We start from the raw sequence: 23,281 nt of genomic DNA, 5'->3' as shown, positions 1-23,281 counted from the left end.
CCAAATAAAGTTTCTAATGTTTTTGTACTTTTGCATCATTACTATTATTCCCTACCGGGCAAATGATGAACTTGAGAAACAACATCAGGCAGTAACAATTTATGCTCGTTTGAATACAACGATGCTTTTTAATCACTGGAACTAATATAGGCTATCCGCTGTGTCTGCTGATATGTCATGAGTGTTATGTATATTTAAGTGGGTGTCACCGTAGTTCTTGTAATTTAAATTATTTTGTTACATTAATATTCAGATCGCCTATTTTTTATATTTATTCGTGGAACACCTTACTCATATCCAAAAATGGTAAGTTGTTTGCAATCTTGAATATATCCGGCATTAAAGGATGTGTTTCACATTTGAAAAATTATTTTATTTTTTTAAGATAATTATAATACTTTAAACTTAAAAAAACAGTATGTACGTTTAATTAGTATTGTAAAGCTCGTGATTTATTGGCACTTTCTTTAATTATTTTAAATCTTTTTTTTTTCCACTCTTAATATGTTGTATTTGGTCAACTTGTATTCAGTACAAAAATCTACTGTTAAAAAATAGTGGGAAATGCACGATTTTTTATGCCCATTGAATTTAGATTTTATTTACATTACATATATAAGCAATTTGCGGATGGTATTTTTTGTTTCTATTAGTCACTTATAAAACATAAGTTTGTATAAAATGTTGCTTTAATATTTTTCAAGTGCAATTTTCAAAAGTCTTTAATAATTAAGTTAGAATTTAAAAAAATGCTTATGAAAAATTCATTTTCTATCTATACCAAATTATCCGAAGACATTGAGGATTTCACTTGGAAGGAATTATACTGGTGCCTTCCTAATATCAAATACTTAAATTTAATTGGCAATAATCATTATTGTTAACAGAAAATCATCATCGGATGTTTTTGAATAATTTTAAATGTTCAAATCAATATGAGTCACTTTATCATATGCATTAAATCAGTTCATAATAGAGAACTAATGGTTTGTTAATTTTCATGTTTATTTTTTAAATCTAAATTACTGTTAATTTAAACTATTATTTATAGTTTAATTTTTAAACTTAAATTTTGTACTAAAATTTCCTTTTAAGTCATTAATTTCACTAAATAAATCCAGCATTGAGGAAAGTTATTCGTTTTATTAAAATTTTTCATTGTATGATTTGTATTTCTTTCAACTTTGCAATTTTTGACTGTTTAAATGTACATTCCTAGATATGTATTATATATATTTTATGTTTATGACTGCAAATGCTTGTCTCTAAATGTTCCAATATTACTATTATCCATTTAAATAATATATTTCATTGTATTATAGGTATAATAAAATTCTAAATATATTCCGCACTTTGTACTTTTACTGTGATGATTATATGTTAATGATTTTTTGAAAAAAATTCCTAATCTATACTTACTAAAAAGACATTTTTTGAGTCTTTTGTCGTGTAAGTAATTTCCTAATATACTAGTTTGTTGATTTAATGATTTTTTTAAAGTTAAAATCTATTGTATTTTATCTGATTTGCATGTCATTTGTTATTAAAAAATAATTTACATATATAATTCTGAGAGAGCAAAAGCCTTTAAATTAAGAACCAATGATATTATTGTAAATGATAGTAATAATTAGGGATTGCAATACCAGAATACCGAATACCGGTATTTTGAGCCATTTGTGCAGTTTTCTAATACTGGTATTCACAAGTTCAAATAACAGTTTTTCGGTAATTACTAGAAATTTTTAAAATCGTCTCCACTATATTTTCAGGGATCGCCAACATAGCAAAATAATATACGTTTTTGTTTTTATGTCTCCCTAACGGGTGAAATTAATTATCTAATTAATGGCTTAAATCTAAATTAGCGAAACATGGATTATCCATGAAAGAAGATATTGTATCCATAACGACTAATGGCACAACAGTTATGAAAAAAGTTGGAAAGTTGATTGGTACAAATCAGCAATTGCGATATGCTCATGGAATTCAATTAGGAGTAATAGATGTATTATACCAAAAAAAAATAAAGAACAGAAGAATCCAAATACTGTGGATATAGAAACTTCGGATTCCGACATTGAAAAGAGTGAGAGTGATATTGACAATGAAGATAATGACAATGTAATTGTTCAAGAAGATATTGCTAATGAGGATGAAATATTAACCCATCAAGAATTGCTTCCTATAATTTATAAAGTTCGAAAAATTGTTAAGATAATTAAACGTTCCCCTACAAAAAAATGTCATATTACAAAAATATATACTAATTGAAAATAAAACAGAATATATGTTAATAATAGATTCTAAGACACGTTGGAACAGTTTACTCCTAATGATGGAACGATTTTTGAAATTTAGAAATCCAATCCAAAAAGCAATAATAGACTTAAACCTGTAAATTAATTTTTCAGATAGTAAATTCGACTTAATATCCAGAACTATATCAGCTCTACTTACAATAAAACTGACTATAGAGGCATTATGTTGGAGAGATTTTAATTTATTAACAGCTAATGCAACAATAAATTTCATATTGTAGTCATGAAAGAACAGCACACATCACTATCTGAAAAATTATATATTGCATTGAAAAATCGTACAGAAGAAAGGCATACCGAAATAAAAAATGTCTTATGGTATTTTCATAATTATAATGATTTTAAAAATGAAAATGAAAAAGAAGAAAAGAAAATCAATTCAAATCTGATTAAGTTTATAGTAAATTTTTTTACCCACAAACCTATCCACATTCAAAAATTCGGTTCAGGTATCGAAGATTATGATGGCACTAATGTCGATAGTGAAAAGAAATTGTCTTTTGAACAAAAATTAGAATTAGCGATAAATAAAAAAAAAATCCAACGAACCAAAATACAATACAGAAATGAGCTATATCCCAAACCATCCAACGAGAAATTGATTTATTTGAAGATGAGGGATTTAGAGGTCAATACTTGGAAAAAGTATATCGCGCATTGCTAACAGTACCACCAACTAGCGTAGATGCCGAAAGAGCGTTTTCGACAGCTGGTAATTTTTACACAAAATTACTTTTCAGGCTTAATGACAGTACAATGGATGCATTATGTTTTTAAGATCACATTTCAAAAATTTGTAATTGTACCACAGACTGAATAGTGATGTTAACACTTTTTTTTTTTGTAATTTAAATAAACAAGTTGTTCCTTTACTTTTTTGTGATTCTTTATATGCTGTTATAATTTATACGCTACATATTATTTTTTTGTGATATTCACACTCTCTGGCAACTGGCAAATAAAACGAAAAAACACTTGTGTTTTCTTTCTTTTTCTAAAATTTCTAAAACCGGTATCCCGGTATTAAGATCTAAAAAATACAGAATACCGGTATTGAAATTTTGGTCCGGTATTGCAATCCCTAGTAATAATAGTTCTAGGATTTCTTACATGCATAGTGTCAAATTTTTCCTTGTTTTTAAACTTGATTTTATTTTTATGTAATTTTTAATATAAAATAACAGAAGTAAGGAAGAAATTTGGGTTTTTCATAACTACTATATTATTAAAAGTAGATGTGTCCTTTTAGATGAGCTGTTATCTTGTTAACAGTATAGATATAACTGTTAGATTAACTAATGAAAGTTTTAGAGAAAAATCTCATGTGTATTGCAGAATGCTTAAGACATAAAAATTATTTGTAGCATACTGTAGATGTAGATGTATAGTTCCATGTAAAGTTTTGTTTTCTTGCAATGAACACACAAAACAACTCCAGAACACTCAAATAAAAACTGATCGCTAAAGTCTGCCAAAGCAATTAATCTACCAAGAAGGGGAAATGCATTGTCAAATACAAAATAGGAAAATTCCTGGAAAAAAACAATAGGAGAAAAACACTTCTATTTTATGAAATATGGTGAATATAATAAATTGTGATGTGGAGCAACAATGTAATGACATTCCTATGGATTTGAAATTCACCCATCTTTAATCAAGCTTTTTCTCTGTCTTTAATCAAGTTTTACTTAATAGAACTGCTATAATTATTTTCTTAGGTTCTGTTTAGGATAAAATGGAAGCTTATATAATAAAAATTGTAAATCCAAATTCGTTATTTTTTGCAACATTTCAACATAAAAAAATATAAATAAAGTATAATCCATAATTAATTATTATACACACATAAAAAAAATGCCTAAATCTCACTGGATACTAAAAGAATTGTTAGACTGCAAGAAGTGTAACAGAGATTAGTGGAATATTATCTTTATTGATAGAATTAGATTTAATATTGTCTGTATTCTGTTTAATTTATTGTGTTTGGAACAGCTTTAATATATTAGATATTTATATTATCTTTTAAGTTGACAATATGTTAGATTTACAGGGTTGCCACGCTACCAGGAGAACAGGGAAAACACAGGGACATTAAAAATTATCTATAAGAACCATGAAATTTGAAAATTTTCTTAAAAGCAGAGAACATGCAGGGAATTGATTACCCCCCCCTCATCCAAATAATGCCAATCTCTAAAGATTGCAAAAAGAAAAGATCGTAGTCAGAGCTTTCAAAAATGAAACAAGATTGTGTAATGCAGAAACTTCTCTCGCTTTTTTTTTTTTTTTTTTTTTCTGTATAGATTATTCAAGTTTTGATTTGTGAAGCAGTTGTTTTCATTCCATAAGATCCCCAAATTCCAGCTAATGAGCATGTATGAATCTTCTGCAATTGCATAAAAGAATAAAATACATTTTTCTAGCAAGGAATAGTAACATTCAATTTGCGGAAGCAGCGCGTTAGTGTTAAGTCTTCCTTGAGTTTATTGAAGGGTTTATTACATAAGAAACTGTAGGCTTATTCAAAATAGTTTAGAGAATTTTTTTTTAAATATCAAATCCTTATTTAATGCATAATAGAAAGATTAAAAAAAAAAATCAATCCTGATTTGCTGGTTCAAGAAGTTCTGCAAAATCCATTTATTTGCATACTGCTCTCTTTATAAGAAGATAATATGCATAAGTAATATGGGAAAACAGGCATTTACTAATCATGCCAAAAGAGGAAAACATACAAGACTGCATGTCATTTCAAAAGAGTTATTATTGATGCTGGACTTAGTGACTAAAAGGAATGGCACATCAAATCCAAAAATGTCAGATTTAATGTCTGAAAATGAATCAGTTTCGAACTTTTTAGAACAACAATTTAAATCTGAATTTGTATGAGCATTAAAACTTGTTGCATTACATTTGACCTTTAATTCATTCTATAATATGTTGGAAATATTTTCACATATATTCACCGGAAAAAAATGCATGTTAAGCCATACAGAAATGTTATACTTGATTTGTTACAGATGAGGTTCATTAGCCTCAGAAGAAAAATCTGCAGAAAATGATGACCAAATATTTGAATCGGCAAAAATGAATAAATAAAAAAATCTTCCTTTGCAATATTTTTGTTAAGTAATCATTAAATAATTTGTTTCATGATAACAAAAAATGTTTTGTTTTATTTCTCCCCGTCCTTAATTTTGTGACTTACAATTATAGAGTATGAGAGATAATATATCTCTCCTCTGATATATAAAGCCTTATCATTTAAATTCTAAATATCTTAATATATATAAATTACGTGTCACGTTGTTTGTCCGCGATGGACTCCTAAACTACTTAACTGATTTTAATCAAATTTGCACACCGTGTGTAGTTTGATCTAACTTAAAAGATAGGATAGCCCTTTTTTTGAATTTTTAATTAGAATTTTAATTATTAATTAAAAACTAACTTTCCCGCCAAAAAAAATCTTTTCATTTTTCCCCACCACCAAATGAGTACGGCGTCAGTTTTTTTTCCCCCAACAGTCATGAGGCTAGGCTTAAGATTTTTCGGCTGATTATTTGAAACGATTCTATTTATTTTCTTAATGTTTGATGCATTTAAAATTAAACATTGTTAATGAATCGATCTTTCAGATTCATTCTTAAGTACTTTTGAATTAAAATAAAACCGAATAAAGGAAATTAAAAATTTCTAATCTGCATAGCGTTACCCCAACTGGCGTAGAAAAAATCACGCATTTGCGTTCCGTAACTGGCGTTGAAAATTCACGCATGCGCATTGTATTATGATTGTTTACATTTCAACGGAAGCGGACTCGATTTAAATTATTTTTAGGTTCGTTGCATGTTTTTGTAATTAAAGTGTATTTAAGTTAGTTATATATTTTTTGTATACGCTTATAGTTTCAAGTACATCGTTTTTTAAGTAGTTTTTTTAACCTGTTTTCAACCGATTATTTTAAACGATTCGTTTTATTTTCTTAATGTTTGATGCATTTAAAATTAAACATTGTTAATGAATCGTTCTGGTCATGATGAATCTGAGAATATTTTGTTGACAAATTCTTGAAATATTACATAAATTAGGAAAGATATTCTTTAGTGCCCATAAAGTTTAAACGCTCAGTGACTCTTTTCAGTAATCATATTACAAAAAAATACTTTGTTTCAGTAAAAAATATTATTATATTAATTGCAGATTAATCCTTTCCACTTTTATTTATAGTATAAATTCTACGGGAACTAACAGAAAATGAGAAAGATACATATCACGTTATGACTGAAGGCCTTTATAATATTATGAGTGAATTATATGACTATCAAAATTTGAAGTTTTAAAATATTTTGATGAAGAAGCTATTAAAGTAGGAATTGCATAAAATATTTAATTATTAAAATTTTAACGAACATTAAGATGGGCGAACCGCCTGGTCGCCAAAGGCGGCTGGTATATATATATATATATAATCTTTTACCTTAAATTAATTTGTTACTTTTTTGTAAAATTTCTTATTTCTTGATTTAAATCGATGATTAATTTAATTACTTCTATTGCACCTCTAAAAAATTGCTAATATTTTAGTTTTTAGGCTGCAAGTGAAGAGATAAAAATCCCTAATCCCAATGGCATTTTTAAAAGATGCTTAAGATTCTCTTTACGTAGTCAACATGTATCAAAGAAATCATTAAGCACCAAGAGAAAAATTTCACTTGCATTACTTGAGTGTTGCAATGTAAGCAAATGCTTCTTATTGCTTTTCAGCATGTACAAACCATGCCTTCCTAAGGAAAAATAAATTGAAGTTTATCCCAAAAGTGTCTTCTTTTCTGCTGTGCATGTTCAAAATTATGATATATATTTATTGTACTTCAAAAATTGAAAATGTATACTTTGGTACAATTTTATTAAAAATATTTAATTAACTACAAATGTATTGAAATGTTGTTCTTTCTCTATAATTTCTGAAAATATTACATTACAAATATGATTTTTGGATCATCATCTTGCTAGTATTGCCCATGACATGATGAACGCTAACAAAATTAAAACCTAAACTCAAATGAGTTCACCTACACATGAAAGTTCATAACCTTTCATTCTGTCACGAGTAGTCATGATTCGTCGATAAGTTATGAATATTCTATCATCTTTCTTATTAGAGATATGTGTATATAAAATATATTTTACCATTTGCAGGAATGTTTTTAATTTTGTTACATTACAATTAGGTAAATTCTTTACTGGGGATAAATTTTTCAACAATATTTTAATATATCTTGGTTTTAAATTTATATTTAAACTTCCACTAATTCAAGCAGGTGAATAATCCTAACTTGTGAGCTGCCAGGCAATGATTAACAAATTTGACATGATGTTTCCTCCATGTGAGTTTTTTTTATAATAAACTAGCCGCCTTTGGCGACCAGCTGCTTCGCCAATCTCAATGCATGTTAAAATTTTAATAATTAAATATTTTATGGAACTCCCATTTAAATTGCTTCTTCATTAAAATATTTTAAAACTTCATGATTAAACTGCAATAAATATAATATTTTTTTACTGAAACAAAGCATTTTTTTTAAATATGAGTACTGAAAACAGAGTCGCTGAGTATTTAAACCTTATGGCCACTAAAGAATATTTTTCTTAATTTATATAATATCTCAAGAAGTTTTCAACAAAATTTTCTCAGATTCATCATAAAAAGATCGTTTAATTAACAATGTTTAGTTTCAAATGCATCAAACACTAAAAAAATAAAAAGAATCGTTTGAAATAATCTGTCGGAAACATATTAAACCATCAAAACCAAATCCGCATCCGTTGAAAATATTTGTCAACAATAAGAAAACAATGCGCATGCGTGAATTTTCAACGCCAATTATGCTAAAGCAAATGCACGAATTTTCTACTCCAGTTTGGGTAACGCTATGCAGATTAGAAATTTTTAATTTCCTTTATTTTGTTTTATTTTAATTCGAAAGTACTTCAGAATGAATCTGAAAGATAGATTCATTAACAATGTTTAATTTTAAATGCATCAAACATTAAGAAAATAAATAGAATCGTTTCAAATAATCAGCCGAAAAATCTTAAGCCTAGCTTCATGACTGTTGGGGAAAAAAACTGAAGCCGTACTCATTTGGCGATGGGAAAAATGAAAAGATTTTTTTGGCGGGAAAGTTAGTTTTTAATTAATAATTAAAATTCTAATTAAAAATTCAAAAAAAAGGGCTATTCTATCTTTTAAGTTAGATCAAACTGCACACGATGTGCAAATTTGATTAAAATCGGTTAAGTAGTTTAGGAGTCCATCGCGGACAAACAACGTGACACGTAATTTATATATATTAAGATTTTCATGATTCTTGATTTCCTAATTTGGCCTTATGCCTATTCATTCTTATGGGATACATTTTTATTCTTCGTTAACTGCATTAGAAAGGGGGGGGGGATATTCATTTGGAAAGTAAGTAATTAAAAATAAAGATACAGGTTTTAATTAAAGTAACCCTATTCAGACCCTTCTAGAACCTGTTCTGCCTTTCAGATTTTGATGAAACTTGGTATATATGTTATATGGACCATGAGGCAAAGATTTTTGCAATAAAATAAATTTTTAGAAAAATCAAATTTTGACCACTAAGGGGAATTTATGGTGTTTAAAGACAGACAAAAAAATTTTTTTGTCAGAATCATTTATTCAGTTACCAAAATTTTTTAGTTACAGAATGTGTTCCATTGACATCAATGATGCCTTGAAAGCACATTATAGCATGTTCCGTGGTAATGCGAATAAACTCTTGAGGGATTTTAGCAACATGGCATGTAATTTTAATTTTCAACTCGAGTAAAGTCCTAATTCCTTCTCCATAAACACAGTCTTTTAAGAATGCTCACAACCAGAATTAACCAAGGGATTTAAATCAGGTGAATAAGGAGGCCAGGCATCTGGAAAAACTATGGATCATGATTGTCATCAAAGCTAGTGCAAAGCGGTTCTTTGACTTGGTATCCCTTTGTAAGGTGTTACTGCATCTTGCAAGAATGACCTGTTGTTGAAGTTCACTTTATCTTGCACTTGTGAAAGAGCATGTTTTAAGATCATGAGGAGTGAGAGTTTAAAAGAAAAAAAGACCTAGGATAAATCAACAGCAAATCCATACCATACAGTCATGTTATCAGAATGCAGTGGTTGTTGGTGCAGGACATCAGGAAGTGAAGCACCCCATATGGGGCAATTTTGATTATTCACTGCTCCATCTAAGGAAAATCATCTGACCATAAAATTTGCCAAAGCCATAATTTTTTGTACTGTTGACTATGGAATTGCTAGCTCATGTGACATGAATTCAGCACTTCCTGAAGAATAGCTGGAACTGGAGGCTCTTTCAACCACAGCAGTAGCGACTTCTTCGACAATTTCATTTGCAACCGGTTTCCGCCCTCTTCCTGGCAGCACACTGAAGTATTTACACATCAAGCTACATCTCTGATAGGTTTCTGTACAAACAGAAACTTGGAATTTTGTTGTATTTACAGTTAAGTTTTAAATTCAGAATTTATGTATGGTGAAATATTTCTGCATTTTAAAATTTTGCTGCTATTTTCTGTGCTGTAGTTGGATGCATAATGATATTGAAAGAAAATTAGGAAATGCATAGTACAATAAACAGAATGAAGTAAGGTATTTAAAATCATAATTTAAATGGCTATCAAAATTTGAAGTTTAAAAACATTTTGCCTGGAATGTTATTAAGACCAAATTATGCAACATTTTTATTAATCATTTATTCTGATGAATAAATGGTTACCAATGGTGTCTAATATATGCTAGTTCAAAACTAGTTTTATCATTTCCTTTTAGGTTTGTGACAATTCATTGTATATCCTCATCACTGTCAGTTTGTATCCTGAACAATGGTGTTTTCTTTGTTCTTGCCATTCTTGAGAATTGCAGAAAATCATTATTTACAATTGCATAAGCATTTTGACTCTGCTACTGCTCTATTCTACTGGTCTGAAAAATATCAATATCATGTCAGATATTTTCAAAATTGAAAAGAATAAAATACTTTTTTGAGGAATTCCTTATGATAAGAAAAGCAGCAATAGTTGTTAATATTCATTCGTATAGCAGTACAATACTACTCGGTTATCTGAACTATTATAAGTATTTTAAGTAATAGTGAAGTATAATTTTTTCCAGTTAAGCTGTGAATATCTATTAGTACTTTGCATCTTATTACTGTAAATTCTAAAATATTTCAAGTGTAAACGAATTTAAAATTCTCTTTTTAATGTTCTTTATTAAAGTTAAAATTTCAGTTGTAGGATTGGGATCAATATATCGGAAAATATTTAATTATGCTTTATAGCCTATAAATTGCTTTAAAAATTCTCAGTAGTCTTGATTTGTATTCCTCATAATGTTTTTAAACAATGGTGCCTTGTCATCTGTTTATTAGAAGAAAGGCAATCTTCATCAGCTTTTCCCACCGTCCAAAAATATTAGAATAAGCTAAATTAACAGTAATATATCACTGTAGTTTCTGTGTTGCTTTAAAAAGAAGTATTAATATACAACATAGAATAGGCTATGGCTTGTAGAACAATTATTTTTCATGTGAAAAAAAGACATTTAAATACTACAATATGGTATTGAGAGACATTAAATGTTTATCTTTTGGAGTTTCTATTTTCAGAGGCATCACTTATAAACTGGACTTCGGTTAACTGGGAGGTTTATTGTATTGTAATTTGAAGATCCTTCAATCTAAAGGTTTAATTTTGGTAAAATAATTAATACTTATACAATTAATAAAACTCAAAATAATTTAAAATTATCATGTATTTTATTGTTTTCTTACATCTGAATTATAAATCCATTAAAATTAACTAACATGTTAGTTGTTGATTATATTAAAAAAAATGTACTAATTAAATTAGTGATAAGAATTGAATAATTTTGAAGGTTCTTGTCAATTAATCAGAGCTCCTATATTGTCTAATTATGTCTGACCTCACCTTTGTATATTAAACAAATAAGTAATATTGTAGTTGCTATAGTTCAACACTGCGCAAAACACGGGTGTGTCTTAAATTTAATCTCTGATACTTTTTTTCAGTCTGAACAGCAGCTGGACTGTGCTTTAGACTTGATGCGAAGACTTCCACCGCAACAGATTGAAAAAAATTTGAGCGACCTCATCGATTTGGTAAGAAGAATGTTAAGGTGTCTATTTCCATGCTTGTAAAATTTTTATTCAAAATAAAATGCATAATATTTGTTAATAGGTGCCAAGTCTTTGCGAAGATTTACTCTCCTCTGTTGACCAGCCATTAAAGATAGCACGTGATAAAACTCTTGGCAAAGATTATTTGCTATGTGACTACAATCGAGATGGAGATTCTTATAGGTTTGTAGCATTCCTTTTCATTCTAAATTTCACTTAGCTAGTTTTAAAGAGCATTAGATTTTGTAATATCTCTTCCCCCCTGCTATTGTTGTTGTTGTCGTTGACAAGTGCAATAAAAAATAAGGGAGAAAGGGGAACAATTAGATAGCCATAGGGATATTGCCATTGCCTCAAAGATGTTGGATTTCTGCCTTTTGGTCCGTGGGAGGTATTTTATTTCCCTCCTACGACCCGAAGGAGGCATTCCCCGATCTGCCATTTGGGGATACACCTTCTAAGAATTACAGGTTCCCCTAGGGAAAAATTAGGTTCCACTCAGATTGCTGGATTCAGAGTCCAGAGTGCTAACTATTACTTCCCCATGTTCTTTTAAAAATTAACTTTCTTGAGGTGTGAGATTTCATTTTTTAACTATATTTGTCATAATTTTTTTGTTTAATGGATTCATATTCAAATGTATAAAGATATGATATTTAAAGAAAATAAATCCTAACTAAAAATAACAATTTTAGTTTCCTCTTAATCAAGCTCCTTTTTTTTGGTGTACAAAAAGAATTAGTTTTGGTTAAATGAGGTTCTTTAAAACTATTTGATAAAAGCAATGAATGTATCAATTAATATTGAACTAGGATGGATAAAATATAATTTTTATTAAACCTCAAATATTCTATTCAAACTTATTATTGTTATTGAATATTTTGCAAATTATGTAATTTTATTAAGTGCTTATTTATTATTTTGACTTTGAATCTTCAAAACATATATCTTAGTGTGTGACAATCTATAAATATTATATAATTCTTTTCAATGCATAAATTTAATTAATGACTTATTTATTTTATTTTATTTTTATACTAATATCTAAATTTGTATCATCTAATCTTTCTATATCTTCATCTTCAGCCAAGAAGTAGGGAAAAGAATGTGTGTGTATGTGTGAATTTCTCTCTTCCACATCTTTGAGAAGCTTTATGCTTTTCTGAGTGCTAAAATTTCTCTTTATTCTTATTTCTTCTAGTTCAGGAATCACACTAGAGCGAATAGGAAAGATTGAGAGTACACTCTCTATCTTTTTACATTTTACCAAGAGAGGTACTATTAAAGCTGAACAGCACTGGCAATTAGAAAGTTGAATTATTGTGAAATAAAATTTGAAAATAAATATATTTAGAAAGAAAATATGAATAAAATAAAGAATAAATTTTAAAAAATGGAAAAAAATTAATGTTTTTTCCTCGTTTTTTTTTTTTTCTTTGCCTGTTAAATGATTTTTTAAAATGTTTGTAGTAACAAATTTTGGATTGTCTGAGAAGAGGCAAAATCCAGTATTATGATATAGGATTTTAAGATGAAGATGCTTTGACTTATGTAAAACTAAATATGGGCGGTTCAAAAAACACAACTTTTTAAAACAAGAAATAAAAATTGGAGTAAAGATTTATTTAAAATTCTTTATAATTAGTAAGTAAAAATCTACAATTTCTTAATTAAAGTGTCTTCATTAAAAACATTCTTCATCTAAATAAAAATCTAAGAAATTGTTTTCTACCTGACTGGGTAGACTATATTTTAAATTAATTTAAAAGTGCCTAATTTGTGGTGCGAAAGTAATACCTCAAAAGTGTAGAACTTTTACATCATTCTCATGGTACTTGAGCATGAGCTGCTATTAATCTTATGGGTATATAATATTGCTCATCTTTTCTACAAATAAATTATTGAAATTTGTTTAACATCATTTAACAAATTCATTACATATATTATCTATTTTTGAAGTTTATGCAGGCTTTTTATATTTCAGGGGGAAAAAAAGAGAAAAAAAAATGTTGCATTATCATTTATATGTTTGTTATATTTGCTAAGCATTTATTTTTAGTTTTGGCATCATTGATTATTTGTGTTTGACTGTAATGATTATTGAAATGTAAAAAAGCATATGTAGTCAATTTACTGTAAGCAATGAGGAAGATACAACAAAAAATAATGGAAGAATCTAAATTTCTCAATTACACAAAATATTTGTGAATAACTAGAATCTAGTTTATTACCACATATTTGTGTAACAGAGAAATATAGATTTGAATAAAATGACATTATGGCCCATTGTCTGAAATTAAATAATTCAAACAGCAGATCAATGTCATTTTTGAAAATTAAAAGTTCATATTATCACTTGTGCTATTTTCTCTTTGTGTAGATCTCCGTGGAGTAACACATATGATCCACCCTTAGATGATGGAGCCATGCCTTCTGATAGATTGCGAAAATTAGAGATTGATGCAAATGAAGCTTTTGATCAATATCGTGAGATGTATTTTGAAGGAGGTGTATCTTCAGTATACCTGTGGGATTTAGAGCATGGATTTGCTGGTGTTATATTGATAAAGAAAGCTGGAGATGGATCAAAGAAAATTAAAGGGTGCTGGGATTCCATTCATGTTGTTGAAGTTCAAGTAAGCATTCCTCATTATGTCTCTTTAAACATTCAATAAATCTAAATTTTTATCGTGCTTTTTGTAGTTTCCTCTTGTAATTTTGAGAATTATTGTGCAAGTATGCATATTCTGAATAAGCTTATGTGTAGTAACTGGAACAGTTTTCTTATATTCCTCATTTATTATTTGATTGAATTAAATTTATTTGCATTAGAAGTGTATTATGTTATGGTTGTTACTTGTGTTTTTCTTTTCAAATTCACAAATTTAATTTTTTTAATTCATGTTAAATGATATTTAGAATTTTAAATTTGCATTTATCCTTACTTTTACCATTTCCTTCATTTGTTAGTTTCTACAGAAGTTGTCTACTAAAGTTTGTTTTATTTTTGTATTTAATAATAAATTAATAACATTTTTCAGACAACACTGTTCGGTAATAACAAAAATGGTTAATTACTTTTATAAATGAATTTTTTTTTATTGGAAATGTTTAATCATGATTGCTATGGCACCAGGAGAATACAGAGAGTTCTAAAAAGCATAGAAATTTGAAAATTTCCATAAAAACTGGGAAATTATTAGGAATTTTGAGTTTTGTTGTTCCTTTTCTTAAAATCTAAATATTGCAAGAATTAAGGATCGCTGCCAGTAGCTTCAAAAATGAAATACCATTTGTGGGTGTCATAACTTACCATTCTTTTTCTGTATACAAGTAGATCAATCCAATTTCAATTTTTAAAGTGGTTGTTTCATAAGATTCCCACATTATAGTTAATGAACATGTGCGAGACTAGTGCATCTCTGCAAGAGAATAGAATAAATTTCACTGGCGGGAATAGCAACCAACATTCAAACTTCAGAAGCATCGGAATGGCGTTTAGTCGCTCGCATGTGAATTTATTGAATGGTTTATTATTTGAGAAATAATGAACTATCAGTTGCCCATACTATGTATTTAACATGGATTGGGGAGATAAAAATATGAATCTTGACTTTGCTGAATGAGTTAGAGAAGTTTCGCAAACTCAATTTGCTGCATACTGCTTGCATTTATATAACAATAACCACTTTAAAACCAGCCCGTGGAGAATGAAGCGCTCTCACAGGATTGAATGCTCCGAAGTGGAGCATTATCACAGGCCCTTGCAGTTTTTGCATTTAAGCCTAATTTTACAAAAAAAAAAAAAAAAACATATAAAATCATTATTTTAATATATTGACTTCAGTTTTGCCAGTAACATTTGTAATATACTACTACTTAATATGTATTAATATAAAGACTGTAACATTAATGGAAATGAATGAAATAAGCAAAACACTCGTCTTTTAGCTATACCCATGAAAACAATTATTATACACATGTAAACTAAGTTATAAATGTAAAAATTTTGTAATATTTCACTCTCATCTGCAGGAACAGTCACCTGAACGCACTTTCCTATGTTCTCCTAATGAAAAAAAACCAAAGTCACTTTAAATCATACTCTCACTTTTTTTTGTTTTACCAAAGAATTGTTTGTTTTGGCCAATAAATCTATCAAAGCTAGAAACACATAATTGAAACCAATGCCTTACCACAAATGAAGCTCAAATGTCAACCATTAAACTGTTAAATACCCCAGATCAAGTAAAAAAATATAAATAAAAGCACGGAAACGAAAGTGTATATTGAAGGTCAACACTCTGCGAGATATACTTCAAAGTTGTAATGGGCTTCAACCGCTATCTAATGCTATTTAAAAATTTATATAAAACGTTCCAAATCTAAATCTCATGTATGTGAATGAGGGCTCCTGGAGTAGCAAAGGCTCGTATACAATATCGTGGACCCTGAAGGGAGACTCGTGTGATGATGTATACATAATCATAGTCCTGAACAAGTAAGTATTATAAGTAAATAGAATGCTTCAAAAAAGTTATCATTGATATTGAACTTTGTATCTAAGAGAAATACAGAAGAGGACATGTCAGATCCAGAAACATTAAATTTGTTTTCTGAAAAAAAGGCTATTTTGGACTTTTTGTTCAAGCATAACCATTGAAAGCTGAATTTTTATTGATATTAAAACTTATTGTGTTGCATTCCTCTTTTAACTTAACTCCAATTAGAGATTGGAAATATTTTTGCGTATGTTCACTGTCAGGGAAATTGCCAAAAATATAATGCCATATATTATTTGTAACATGTTAGCACTATTTTTTTCTACAATCTCTTTAGAAATCTTTAAATAATAGTAAAAAAATGTTTTGATGAAAATTTGAACCACAATTCATAAAAATTCCAAATGGATCTTATTGCAAGATATTTGTGTGAATTAACCAATAGACTTTAGATAAGGTATTGAAATTAAATATTTTCCAGACATACCACTGCTCAAGAACTGTTTTAAAGAAGTTGTATTAAGTTTGGGTATACAGTTACTTTTACAAATTAGTATGGATGAACCAAATGTAAATAAAAAAATTTTTGAACATATTAAAATGAAATTTTTGTGTAAAAATGACTAAAATTTTAGATTTAGGTACTTTTGGACTACACATAATCCATTGATTGGTTCAGTATCAGCATAAATCTATTGAATGGAAAGTAGACGTTATTATAAAAATGTTTTAAAGATAGAATAGAATATTTAAAAATAGTCCAATTATAATAGCCGATTTCCTAGAAGTTACTGTTTCTTCTGAATTTGTGTTACAGTTTCATTCTTCCTGCTTGGAAGAAACTATCAGTGTTTGTGAAAATACTGTAAAAGATTTTTGTCAATATGAAGAAATACATAGATTTCAGTAAAAAACTTTGCTTGTATCTGTCGTGAATGATAATATTATAAACATTTGTCAGAATAAATTAATTTTAGCTCAAATTACCTTCATCTGTTATATTCTAACATTCTACAGACATTTCTTTAAAAAATTCAGACAGCTGAACCAGTGATGTCTTTTTTATATGAGTTTTTTTCATTCTTGTTAAACAATTCCTAAAAATCTAAGGCTGAGAGGAGAAAAAAATGGGATATTGGAGTGACTACAAGCTACTTCATTGCTAGAAGAGCTACTAAAGCTGGAGGGAAAAAAAAAAAAAAAAAAAAAAGTCTTTTTTTTATCAGAATGTTTTATATTTGTGAAGAATACTATAAAAAATATTTGGATGCATGTTCAAAAATTCTGCTGTTTTAAAGCTGCATCTTGTTTAAATTCATATTTATTGAACAATGCATTATTCTGTGAAAAACAAATGCTTGAAATGCTTTACTTTCTTTATTCTAAAATATAAATTTCTCTGGCATGTTCAGAGCATACAAAGAACAGCTTGATTCATTAAGTGATAAAATTCGTTAAGGTGAATATTTTGCCATCAGAAAAATTTCCTGATATTTAGATTAAAAGTTATGAAAATAATTCATGTGTGTGTTGTCTCATAGCAATATCACTGTGAACAGTGGATTTAGTATCAACAAGGATGTGCTTGTTGAAACTCTGAAAGAAGATTCTTTGGTACTTAATAATTAATGGTTGGCAAAAACAAACTTCTTTGTAAACTTTGTACAACAGCATAAATAGATGGTGAATTTATTTTTATAAAAAGCATACAGCAAGCTAACAGAATCGCGATGCCAGTTTGGTTTTAGTGTTACATTTAACTCTTTCACCACTAATATGTAATGATTCTTTAAATGGTCTATATAATATGTCATAAAGTGTCATGGAGGTGTTTTAAATGTTTACGATTTCAAAGGATTTGTTTCAGTTTACTGAATTAGTTCATGTGAATTATTATTATGCAGCTTTAGAAATGTAGAAAAAAGTTCAGGGAAAACAAATGCAAAGCAGCATTGTAAATATGATCGTGTTAGAAAATAAAACTAATTATTGAAAAATTTGCAGCAATTAATACCCAATTATATGAATTGGCAAAAATAAAAATCTTGCTTTGTAATATATTTTGTTTAGTAATCATTAATTATCTTGTACCATGAGAGCAAATGTGTTATTTTATGTTTTATTTCACCCTAATCCTTAATTCTGTTACTTACAATTAAAGAACATGAGATGTAATTAATATCTCTCCTCCCCTTAACAGATGTATTTTGTCTTACTAAATTTGGGGCAACGAATAGAGTGAAATTGTTCTTTTTTTCCTTAGTATATAAATATAAACCTTTTTTATTACTATTATTTCAAGTAATGTTAAATTGTTGCTTCCTTTCCTTGTTTTTTTCAATTGTTAAAACTATGGAGTATTGTTATTCCATTATAATCAATATATGAATGTTGTTTGCACATTCCTCTTATATTGCATATACATAGAGAGAAAACATGGTGATTTTTTTTTCTCCCAGATTTGAATGGCAACCTTTCTAATATGTCGATTTTATTTTGCTTGTTATTTAAAATTTTATTTATTGTAGGAGAAGTCTAGTGGTCGAAGTGCACACTATAAATTAACATCCACAGTTATGTTGTGGCTTCAAACAAATAAGTCAGGTTCTGGAACTATGAACTTAGGAGGTAGTCTTACTAGACAGGTAATTTTCTTCCCTCTTCTTATTTTAACAATTAAGTTATCAAATTTCTTTGAAACAAACTATACAAAATATAAATTAACACTAAAACAAATTTTAAAAATAATTTTGTTGAGGCTTTTCTATCTGTATTTCTTATTCATTTTATTATCAATTTTGTCTTAAATAAATTCATTCATTTTAAGATTGCATCATATTTTTTTTTGTCTTTATTTTCCTGAATATTCTTACAAATTTGAAAATAACACAGTTGACTTAGAAATGGACTCTAGAATAACACAAGTAAATTTTGTTAATGTTCTCTGATTTGGAGGAGAATCAAAGTATGCTTGATCCTAAAAACAATCTGTGCATTTTATATCACCATATGTGCAGAAAAGTGCTTTATTTTTATATTCGATACTAGAAAAATGAGAGAAATGTACTTCTATATATTTACCTTGAGAAATCTATTTTAATAAAAACATTGTTCCTATTTGAATGCCATCGATCATCAATCCATAAGCTGAAAATAATAAACCATTCATTGTATCTTCACCACATTTACATGCAAAAATCAAATGGTCTTTAAAATATGTGCAATTGTAAATTGTATAATTCTTACAAGGAAATTTCAAACTTGTTCCTAGAAATCTTCCCAAATGACAAGATTATCAAATTATCATATAGGCTGAAATAATGCTCTTTATTTCATTTAGTATTGTTCCATGCTTTAAGACCATTTACACAAATATTTGACCAAACTTGATATATTGTAAAGTCTCGATCCAATAACAGGTAGCATTATGATCAAATTCTTTATTTACAGCTTTATTACATAAAAACAACTCTTTCTCATCTAGGTTAAATGAATGATGCTATTTATAGCACGAAATTTAAACAAAAATAGTTCCTCGAACAAATTTGGAGAAAACGCCTTCACAAGAACAACTAACAGGCGATTGCGTCTCAGGCTACTGCAGGGTTAGCTCTAGGAATCCACCTAATTTCCTTCGGGTTGAATTTTTCTCAGAAGTCCACTTCATTCCAAGCTCCTCTCTCTTTCTTCTTCCGAAAAATCTCACCTTTTATCTTTCTCTCAGACTCTACCTTTCCTGTCCACTCCCTGTTACCCAATCACCGTTCAGAACAACCTGAATCGTCTCTGGTCGCCCGTGGGAAATGTCCATTGATCATCCACCCTCCACAATAGGAAAAATGAAGGACATCTGGAGTGTTTGACACTCTCGCCTTTCGAAGACACGATTTATTTCCCTGGGAAACGCATGTGTGGTTCCTTATCTAGATTAGCACTAATTGACCAGACGACCGTACTTAAAAGGAGGGTTTTCCATTTGGCAATCTGGAGGCACTTAACACTGTGGGAGTTTCGTTGATGAAGAATGGCCCGGAATGTAAATTATCGAGTGTGGGAAAAAGGAATGTCACAGTGGTCACCCAGGGAAGAAGCTGAATCATTACAATATATAATCCATTGTATGACAAAGCATCCAATAATTTTTGTTAATGAAGCAAATAGATTTGTATATTGAAAGTTTGGAAATTTTAAAAAACAACAAGCAAAAACCAGATATGTAGCTGCAATTTTCATGGGAGATTTTGCAGCTAAATATTGCCAATAAAACTTACAGAAAAATTGGTTATGAGAAAATTTATCTATCTCAGGGAATGATCCATTACTAAATTGGAAGCCTTTCAATTAAGGATTTACAACATTTTTCATAAATGTGGCTACATATAGCCAATATGGTGAGCCATTGGAAGTTATTATCCACATGGAATATTGAACTTTTTTTTTTAATGCATGTTCTTTATTCAAAAATTTGCTAAGAGCAGGACGGACTCTAAAATCTTCATATTGAGTAAAACATTATAATTTTACTGAACTATGTAATAAAAGAATATAGCTGTTGCTGAATGAGTATACAAAATAAGGGACAGCTTGGCTTTTTCAAGTTAGATTTTTCTAAAAATCAAGATTTATGGGGTTATATCAACAAAATAGTGCTAGATTCACTGGGAACAGAATGCAAAAAAGTCTTACTCAAACAAACTTCAAAAAAACAGGGACAAGGAAATGAAGTAACTACGTGTTTGCTAAAAAATTGGAAATAACGAATATTCCTTTCCTTCTGCAAAAGTGACCGATGAACTAAAAACCATATTATTATTATTAATTGTGATTCTAACCTGCATGATGCTAATATTTGCATGTAGATAAGTCTTTATAGCAGAAATTTTAATATTGTTTTTTTTTATATATGTAGATTGAAAGCGATTCAAATGTTAATGAAGCTAATCCTCACATTGCAAATATTGGAAAACTAGTAGAAGTACGTGGAAATTAAATTTTTTGATATTAAATTACACAAATTATATTTTTTTATGTATTGAATTTTATAATACTTCTTGATTCATTGTTGTTTTCATTTCAGTTTTTTATCAGTATTTAGAATGCTTCAGGTTACACTAATATTAATATTATTATAATTAGAAATTGATTTTATTGTATTTAGTCTTTAGTATGTAGTATTTGCTGCCTCTTGTGATGTGATGGAACTTCATAATAATTCTTCATTATTCTTGAGGATAATCAGTAAATCTAATTTTTTTATTGAAAGAAAAAATTGAAACTATCAATTATTTGTAATAACATTACATTATCAGAAATAACTGTACATTATCAGTTATTTGTAATAACTGATAATATACTTTCAGAAGAGAATAATTACCATTTACCAAATATGAACTGAAAAGTATACTAGTAAATAATTTATATTTTTTAATTTTAATTGTTTTTAATATTATCTTTCAGTTAATATATAAAATAAAAATATAACTGTAATAAAGCATTTACATTATATAAGTTAATATTTTCAATAAATAATGAGAATTTTAACTACACCAAACAATTTCTGTCTGATAATTAACTTTCTACCCTGAAAAATAAATTTAAAACAGTAATAAGGAAAAAGATACCTGCTCAGCATGCTTTTTCACCATAGAAATCTGTAGTAATATTTCAAAAAGGGAAAATAAATTAAGGAGGTAATAATTTTTAATGGAAATTTATTTGAACAGATCAGAAAGCGGGGGTGGGGAGAATTCAGCTATATATATATATTTTTAAAAAAAGACTTTCAAAATTGTAACTTGATAAAATTATTCTTAAAGATAGTTATCCTAGCTTTTATTTGAAAGACTTGTTTTGCTATTTGAGGTATTAATAATACCATAAAAGCTATTAATAATACCATAAAGTTAATACCCTAAAAACTGTTATAAACTAATTTTAAGATCATAATTTTTCTTTAATCATTTTCTAGGACATGGAGAACAAAATCCGCAATACCCTAAATGAAATCTATTTTGGCAAAACCAAAGACATTGTGAATGGACTGCGGTCTGTGCAGTCCCTCACTGAGCAAAGACAGCAAGCTGACCTTAGAAATGACTTGGCCAAAGCTTTGCAGAAAAGGCAAGCCAAGGGAAGTGATATCTGAGCAGACAATTCAAACAAAAACTTTCAACATTTTCTGCATTTCAGAAAATGTTATTTATGTTTATGCGTTTATTTTAAATAATTCAGAGGTTTAAATGGTGTGGCCATTGTATTATACATAAAACAAATGTGTTATGAAATCCTTTTTTTACTACTTTTGTTTGCATCCGGTGGACTTTAAAAATTTCTATTTGTTATTACAAATATTCGTTTCGTCCATTCAACATCTCTTTTAAAAATATTTTCATTTAATAGAATCTTATGTATGTAAATTTGTAAAATATTCTTTCTAGAATTTTTATGATATTATGCATATATTTTGTTTGAATATTTGCTGAAATACTTTCAATTTTCTAATTTCAAACTTTCTCATCAAAAATTTGAAAACTGTGAGTAAAATCATTTTTTTTTTCATAGATAATCAGTGATATTTATGGTATCATTTTATGTCCATTGAATTCTAACAATAATGATTTGTTACCAAATTCTGTTATATTTTGAACATTTTATTAATATTCAAATCTGAAACTTCGCCAATATTAAAAACATTCTACAATCACTTATTTCATTAATTCGATATCATTTTTCAATTTAACATGACATTCCCTGAACCTAATAAAATAAAATAAAATAAATGGGAAGAAATAGTGTGCATATAAACAATCAAACTACACTTCATGCCAAATAATTCTGTTAAGACTAATGCTGTCCATGGTTTGAAAGTGGAATGGAAATGATATAAAAGGGTCTATAAATTCTGTAGGTAAATATTTATTATAAATTAAGAGACATGTATATGTTTTCTTATAAAAGGTGAATTTTCTAGCCTTAAAATTCTACAATTATGATGATTAACATTGCATAAAACATGAAAGGTTGCTTCATTATTGAATATTTTCTAATCATCACTGATATTATTGAAAATATCTTCAAAAATGACTCAACCATTAAATTTAATTTGTTAATAAATTTGCAATTTATATGCAGGTTTTAATTGTTTAAGACCTGCCAGATCAATCAATCCAGAAATTCCATGCTTGTTAGGCTAGCATAATAAATAGATTTATTAAGA

The 23,281-nt window shown here is 28.3% G+C and overlaps 1 protein-coding gene across 1 annotated transcript; it reads left to right on the top strand.

The window, feature by feature from the left end:
- Window positions 1-122: 122 nt before the first annotated feature.
- LOC129968486 (F-actin-capping protein subunit beta) lies at window positions 123-22,621 on the top strand. Its single transcript, XM_056082415.1, has 7 exons — window positions 123-306; window positions 11,456-11,545; window positions 11,625-11,746; window positions 13,944-14,199; window positions 18,594-18,710; window positions 20,975-21,040; window positions 22,034-22,621. The coding sequence occupies exons 1-7, from the start codon at window positions 304-306 to the stop codon at window positions 22,208-22,210; spliced, it is 831 nt and encodes a 276-aa protein (XP_055938390.1). The 5' UTR covers window positions 123-303; the 3' UTR covers window positions 22,211-22,621.
- Window positions 22,622-23,281: the final 660 nt, after the last annotated feature.

This window comes from Argiope bruennichi, chromosome 5 (genome assembly GCF_947563725.1).
Source record: "Argiope bruennichi chromosome 5, qqArgBrue1.1, whole genome shotgun sequence".
Taxonomy (NCBI): domain Eukaryota; kingdom Metazoa; phylum Arthropoda; class Arachnida; order Araneae; family Araneidae; genus Argiope; species Argiope bruennichi.
The sequence above is the reverse complement of the archived record's forward strand: the minus strand, read 5'-3'. Positions and strand labels throughout refer to the sequence as shown.

Bases quoted from the DNA above. Each gene is read 5' to 3' on its own strand.
- LOC129968486 (XM_056082415.1), top strand. The intron at 11,546-11,624 runs GTAAGAAGAATG...ATTTGTTAATAG, and splicing joins TGAGCGACCTCATCGATTTG to GTGCCAAGTCTTTGCGAAGA. The intron at 11,747-13,943 runs GTTTGTAGCATT...CTCTTTGTGTAG, and splicing joins CGAGATGGAGATTCTTATAG to ATCTCCGTGGAGTAACACAT.